General features: G+C 38.1%; 1 protein-coding gene across 2 annotated transcripts; it reads right to left on the reverse strand.

Annotated features, from left to right (window-relative positions):
• Nucleotides 1-706: 706 nt before the first annotated feature.
• LOC110735551 lies at nt 707-1,806 on the reverse strand. 2 transcript variants are annotated; one of them, XR_002514128.1, is made up of 3 exons: nt 1,694-1,806; nt 1,171-1,205; nt 707-988 (listed from the first exon to the last, which is right to left on the reverse strand). XR_002514128.1 is itself a non-coding variant. In XM_021915742.1 (3 exons), exons 1-3 carry the CDS (start codon nt 1,761-1,763, stop codon nt 885-887), a joined length of 303 nt encoding a protein of 100 aa, XP_021771434.1. In that variant the 5' UTR covers nt 1,764-1,800; the 3' UTR covers nt 707-884. The 2 variants fall into 2 exon arrangements, 1 of the variants encoding a protein (XP_021771434.1); XM_021915742.1 differs by having other exon boundaries at nt 1,171-1,299; nt 1,694-1,800.
• Between the last annotated feature and the right edge of the window lie 5,776 nt (nt 1,807-7,582).

Below are 7,582 nucleotides of genomic sequence, written 5' to 3' on the forward strand. Positions count from 1 at the left end.
AGAGGGAACGAGTGTGGGTAAGGTTTTGAAAAAGGAAAGAGAAGTTAGAGGTGGTACGGGAAAAGGGAGGGGCGTAGTCGTCGGAAATGGGAGGGGAAGTGGTTGGGGACATTGAAAACGGGAGGGGAAGAGGAACATGGTCTGGGGATAAGGTGGTCAGAAAAGGGAGGGGAGGGTGTTAGAGTGGTCGGAAAGGGAGTGGAAGAGGATTAGAGGATAGGGTGGTCAGAAGGGCGGGCTGGTCGGAAGGGGGAGGGAAGGAGGTGGGGGCTGCCGGAACTAGGGGGTGGGAGGGGTTTTTTTCTTATTAATTAAGTTTTTTTATAAATTATCATTTATTTAAAAAAATATGGAAAAATTAAAATAAAAAATTCTTACCAATCATAACGTGACACATGTTCGTCTTTAACCTATTAAACAAGTTACCGATTTTTTATCCTATTTATGGAAGATCAATGTCAATGGTCGTTTCATTCCGCAATAATCAAAAGGTTGTTTTATTTTTGGAATGCCGTTAAAAGGTCGTATTATTCTCGACAATTTTTCCAAAAAAAAGAGAGAAAAAGGGATTTTGGAGGGAAAATGACAGCATCAGGAAGTGACACATGTCATTCTTGGTGTTTGTTTTAGTATTGTGTTATTGATTGATTAAATTTGAACAATATCTTACATTAATTCAAATGTTTATACTCTTATATTTTCCAAATCACATATGAAAAAATTCGAGTGCATTATAATACTGATTTTGTAAATTATTGTTACAATGATAAATGAGTACTTTATATCCTTAGTACTTCTTATTTATTAGCTGGAACAACCATTAAAATAGCCAATCTAACAAATTCAAATGAAATAAAGCTCCACATAAACGAGCCTTATGATAATCATTGTTGACATGTACCGCTTGCGTATGAACAATAGTTTCTTCCACAGCATGGGTTGTATGGGTCACAAGATCCCCCCATAGGCGTGCAATGTTGCTTGGGGTCTACAATTAAAATTTTACGAAGCATATTACATAAGGAGTAAAATTGTCAAAATCTAACTCGACTCAAAATAATTTGATCTGAACCAAATTATCACAATTTGTTGTCAAAAAAATTAAAAAACAAATTATCACAATTCAATTACTTATATCATAAGAAAATAATGACATAGTTTTCCACTTACCTTCTACACATTTGTGACCAGCACCTTTGCTGCACCTATATCCCAGACAACAATCACTCATAAATAAGAAAGATAAACATTTTTCTCCGGTAATACCACAATTCTCAGATTTAACAATCACGATTTGCACTGCAAAAGTTTCACATATAGCATCAATCTATAGGGTTAATAATCGTACGATCTATTTGGTATACGTATACAATAATAAATCAAGCTAATGAACATGAATTTGTGTTGTAAGTTTATAAGAGATCAATTCAGACACTAAGGTCCATGATACATAATGCTAAGCTAATTGACCTTAATTTATGATAAAAACCACATTAATTATGATGCTACTTTATTTCTTGTCAAATTACACTCAAATTCATTCTCATTACCGCAATCAATTATCAACTACTGTATCGAATAAACCATTAGTACTTAGATGATAAAATTTATCTAATAATGATTGAAACACCTACAAATATAATGGACTAATTAATTGCATCATATGTGATTACAAAGAAATTACTTATATTACCTAGAGCCAGGATGAAAAGAATGGCTACTACATTGTTCTTGGATTTGTAGAAAACCATTTTTCCCTCCATTTCGAGTGATAGATTTAGAAGACTATTAGTAAATTTATTAATTAATTAAATCGCTTAGAAATGTTTGTCTTATATAAGGGATTCTCCGCCTATTTATATACAAATTTAATTGGTTTAATTTAATATCATTCTCTTAATTATGTACCTATATAATTAGTACTACAACCTAGCAACCAACATCTGTGGTAGATATTATTTAAATTTGGATTTTTTAATTTATCCATCCATCAAAATACAAGCATTAATGAATATGTTATTAAGCATTTTAATTAGTGGCTTCTTGGAATTTACCTTGAATTCGTTGGAAGAAGATAAAAAGTACACGTATATCTCTTGAAGCAAATTTTCTTAGGAAGTACATCTAATTCACAGAAGTTTAACCCCAGTTACATCCGAATTAATCTCATGCCACATACCAAGCTTATGATGGGTGAGTATCACTTGCTTCTATATTTAGTCACTATTTAGCTTTTAAATTCGTAGCTTTTCGATTTTTTTAATTTTTTTTTAACTTACTACCCTATTCATTCTCTTATGTTCAAATATCAAATTATTATTCAACTAAAAACAAGTAATTAAGCCCAAATCATTCCGATCCTCAAGTTATCATTGTACTAATGACCTTTGCATTGTGACCTGTACTTGTTAATTCTTGACTACTTGGAGTTTTTTTTAAGTTCTTTCTAAAATTATAATTTAATTTATAACTGTATCTCCTCTTTAGCCACAACATTATTTAATCTATATTTGGGGGATTTGACTAGTGGATAATTCATTACTACTGATTCGTATTTATCTTCTATTTGTAATAGATGTTACACTTTCCATAAATAAGAATGTCACAATACACGCTATATATGATAAGTGTGTATGCTATACTCTTTATTTTGTCCAAGATTCGCCACTGCTTGACACCATCATCATTCATCAAGTTATTCAAAGCTCTTGGAGCCAAAGAGAAGAAAAGAGATGAGTGATTCCATCATAGGATAATAATAAAGTAATAATTAGAGTGCCCTAAATCAAGGCCGACCTGCGAGGAGCACAATATTTCAGTTCAAGATATTATATTGATTTAATAAACGTAAATAATATAGAGAGAATGAAACAATAATAATACTCTTATTAATCGCTGCACATTTAAAGCTGTAAAATAGAAATATAATCATGATTACATGATCAAAGTAAATGCCTAAATAATCTACCCATTAATCAACTTAACATAACACCTAAGACCCACTAAAATACTCACTCCTAATTCTAAGGAAGTCTTCGTTGAAAATACTAGCCACTACTAATTATTAGGAAATCGAAAACTTTGAAGGAATAAACTCAACACACCCCCTTGCTTCAAAGTTGGGTAACTCCAACACTTGCTTACGGACTTTTTATCTAGGCACACTTCTTTTTTAATCTCAACATGAACACGTGACATGACCACACACTTGACTTTAGAAGACCCTGCTATCTTCTACTTCAAATTTCAAAACATCTTGCTAGACATTTTGATTTGTGACACACATCTCATCACCTACAAAATATTGTTGATGCACATCATTATCACCAACACGATATTCTCGTAGCACTTCTCTCCCCACAACCACACCTTGACATTTTTGTTTATGCGCTTCTCATCAATACTTGATCTTCTTGATGAACATTTTCACCAACTTACATTTAATAGAGCACATCTCTCCATCAACTCTCTTTAGCATTGTCCTTCAATGGACCATGTCAACTTATTATATTGTACTAAAAAACTATCTTTGGTATAATCTTGGAAACCGTCTCTGCATTGATTACAACTTCCACACATGTAAAGATTACTCGATTTTTATCTTAAACAAATTTTTGCCTTCTTTTTTTACTGGATTAAAATTAATGGGCTAAAAGGGAACCCATCAACACACCAAAACAACCATTACTTCAATTCCATGGTTAAACATAAAAAAATTCTCGTAAAAAACTTATTGCTCACAAACAATCAATGAAATCAAGCTGCGTTGCTTGTTTCTCTTACTCTATTTTTTTTTAATACTCGCTTTTTTTTCATCTCTTTCTCTTATCTTCTCTCGAATATAACCTGAAACTTTTGATATCATGTTGAATTAATAAACGTAAATAATATAGAGAGAATGAAACATAATAATACTCTTATTAATCGCTACACATTAACTTGCAGTACACTACATAATTTATAGGAGAGTAAAAATAATCAACTAAAACTATAAATTAGGATACATGATCAAAGTTAATGCCTAAATAATCTCAAACAGGACACGTGATCCATACAATTCATTGCCATACATGGCCATGAAATTATATTACTAGTACATTGTTCACATTAATTTGGGTAGTTAGAATGTAAGACAATAATGACCTATAAAATTCACAAGTTGTCTAATTTTGAAATAAAAAAATATATATTGTTTCTTTTTCTACATAATATTCCACATTATACTTGAGTGATCAAAGTCTCCAACTATCGACAAGTTCGGGTCTTCGTATAGTGAAATTTTCACACTAGGAAAATATACAAGACAATCAATATGAACTAGACCATTATAAGCTTAATCATTAACTCAATCAGCCATAAAACTTTAAAACAAATATTTTTTATAATTCACCAACCTTCTGACTTTATTTTCCTACTCTTGCCATTGGAGCTGTTAATTCGGTTAACGGGTCAGGTTTGGGTCGGGTAAGTGTCGCTCGGGTCATTTCGGGTTAATGTCGTAACCTATAGGGGTCGGGTTCAGGTTGGGTCATGCTTGAGTCGGATAACGTCGTTGGGTCATACATCTTTTTGGGTTTAGGTTGAGTTAATAACAGGTCGGGTTACATTCGGGTTTGGTGAATAATAGGTCGGGTTAAAACGGGTTAGGGTCATTCTCGGGTCCGAGTCGGGTTCGGTTCAAGTCAATAATTTGCGGGTTATAATCAGGTCGGGTCTTTCTCGGGTTTGAGTCGGGTTCGGTTCAAGTCAATAATTTGCGGGTTATAATCAGGTCGGGTCATTTCCAAGTCGGGTCATTCTCGGGTTCAAGTCGGGTTCGGTTCAAGTCAATTATTTGCGGGTTACAATCAGGTCGGGTCATTTACAAGTCAGGTCATGTTCGGGCTCAAGTCTGGTTTGGTTCAAGTCCAAAAATTGCAGGTTATAATCAGGTCGGATCATTTTCAAGTCAGGTCGTGTTCGGGTTCAGGTCTCAAATATTGGGTTAATCTGGGTATCAGGTTGATTTCAGGTCGGGTCATATCAGGTTCGGGTACATTTTTTGGGTCGGTTTGTTAACAGTTCATGTAATGACATTCATGTTTACTCATTATCAATCACTTCATTTATTGCAAGAAAAATAATTTCAGATAAGTTTAAATTCGAGGTAATAAGTTCTAATAAGTTTAGATAAGATAGGTATAGTTTAGATATTTAGAAGATAAGTTCAAACCCTGTTCTAATCTATTCACATTGATTCCACTCATTTTTGTAGGGTTTCGTAGTGACCCGACACTACGCGGAAGGAAACCCACCAAGACCCGCCCCTTAATTAAAGCAATTAAACAAGCATAATAAACTTAATCAAACAAGATTAAGGACAAGAATTATACCTTTGACGCGTGCTTCGCTCCCAAAGAGCTCTTACTTCAAAATCCCGAAAAGACGAAATCTCCGACGGATCGTACCCTCGACCCGACCCGAGCGTCCTAAGTCTTGAAGGTTAGTCAAGACCCGGACAAAATAACTATGAGTTTTACGAATCAAAGGTTTACTCTTTTCAAGAGTTGCCTTTTTAATTCCACTCAAGGTTGTATTCTCAAAATCCCAACCAAGTGGGTATTTATAGAGAATGGGGACTTGAAACCCCTTTTCATGATCAATGTGGGATCATGTGCAATTGCAATAATTTATTTAATTCTAAAATAAATAATTATGCAAAACAATCACAAGCCAACAAGTGGCAAAAGGAGAGAATTGCCTTGCTCCCCAAGGGAAGCTTGGTGGCTTTGGTCCCCACTTCCCCTTCAAAACGCCATTTGCAAGGCAGCTAGGCTGGCTACCACCTGGCGCTTCCAGCACGCACAGCCAGCTAGCTTGCTTGGCTGGTGCACCATGCATCACCCAGCCAATCTGCCCAGCGCCACTATCGCACGCATAGCATGCATCGCCCAGCTAGCACTTGCTGGGCATCGCTGGCGCTGGTGCCTTGCTATCGCAGGCATACGCACACACATATGCGTGGTGCTGCCTTGATGCTATCGCAGGCACACACACACGCATATGCGTGGTGCTGCCTTGTCATCACATGCACATCCATGCATCGCCCAGCTAGTGCTTGCTGGGAATCGCTGATGCTGGCCCTCGCATCCCACGCATTGGTTGGTCGCACATGCCTCGCATCACGCACCAGCCATGCGCCACGCACCACGCACATACTCCCGTCCCTCGCTGCACCTCACACATTACCATCCCACACGCATCAATGCGCCTGTGGTGCGAGGCTGCTTGTGCGAGGCCTAGCATCACGCTGGCGCGCAGCCTCTCGCATGTGTTGTGATGCTTGGTGCTGCCATGCGAAGGCTAGCACACAAGAATACGCACATGGCGCGCCATTGCCAGGCAGCAAACCATGCCAGCACTTGGTGCTTGTAATGGTGCTGCCAAGCCGGGCACGCACGCACGCAACACTTAGTGCTTGCCATGGTGCGCCTGGTGCGGCCATTGCCTGCGATAGGGCACCATATGCACCCAGGCACCACGCTAGCATGCTGCTAGCTGCCATGGGCTGCCTGGTGCCTATGTGGCTTGCGATGGCTGCCATGCGCACCCAGGCACCCATGCTAGCATGGTGCTAGCTTGCGATGGGCTGCCTGGGCGCGCCTAGGCTGCGATGGTGCCTAGCACACCATGGTGCGCTTAGGCACGCTATGAGCTAGCCTAGCCTAGCTACGGCTACGCTCATACTTGTTTCTTGTGATTTTGCGACGCTCGGTATCGACGCCCTAGGCTCGATTTCCGACGTCTGTATTCGTAAAACTCTGTCGACTCATTAAATCCTTTCGGATTAATTCGACGTCTCGGATCGGAGATTCAATTGGGTTCGACCCGAAGGGTTCAGTTAAGATTAAGCTGTAATATCAACTGTACCTTGATATTACTGATCGGAAGCGGCCTCCACCTAGGCATTCCGATCACTTGACCTTACTGAAGAACTAGCTCTGTAATAATTCTGAACCCTCTATCGGAATAATACACTTGTTGGAAGGACACCATTCCTTTTAATTTTAGGGATAACAATTTCAGATAAGTCTATTCGAGATGACATGTTCAGATAAAATACAATAAGGGGCCGTTTGATTCGCTGTAATGGGGAAAGGGAATGGAAATGATTACGTTTGTGAGTGTTTGTTTTGCATCTTTTATTCCCATTCTCCATTAAAACCCAAAAATATTCTAAACTCATTCCCCACCCCCCTACCTTTTCCATTCTCTTTCCTCCTCATTCCCTCCCATCTCCCAGACACCCACACATCTCCCTTCTCTCTCAAACCCAAAGTTGAAGCTTCAACTCGAGGTAGCCGCCGCCTCTGTCGCCGTTTCTCCGGCCACTGCAACGTCGACGCCGATTAGGTATGTCTGTTGTCCCACGCATCTCCCTCCTCTCTTTCGTGTTCTCAATGTCGCATTTTTTTTAATTGAATTCGTATTTGTTCTACTTGTAGATCATAAATTCGTATTTCTTTTACTTATACTTCACGAACTCGTATGCTTTTTGGGATTTATTTTGTTAAATTCGAATGTTTTTGTTGAATTTTTTTAT

Source organism: Chenopodium quinoa, unplaced genomic scaffold, assembly GCF_001683475.1.
Source record: "Chenopodium quinoa cultivar QQ74 unplaced genomic scaffold, ASM168347v1, whole genome shotgun sequence".
In the NCBI taxonomy this organism is placed as follows: domain Eukaryota; kingdom Viridiplantae; phylum Streptophyta; class Magnoliopsida; order Caryophyllales; family Amaranthaceae; genus Chenopodium; species Chenopodium quinoa.

Bases quoted from the DNA above. Each gene is read 5' to 3' on its own strand.
- LOC110735551 (XM_021915742.1), bottom strand. From the start codon at position 1,763: ATGGAGGGAAAAATGGTTTTCTACAAATCCAAGAACAATGTAGTAGCC. The intron at 1,300-1,693 runs GTAATATAAGTA...AAACTTTTGCAG, and splicing joins TCTTTTCATCCTGGCTCTAG to TGCAAATCGTGATTGTTAAA. The intron at 989-1,170 runs GTAAGTGGAAAA...TTTTAATTGTAG, and splicing joins TGGTCACAAATGTGTAGAAG to ACCCCAAGCAACATTGCACG.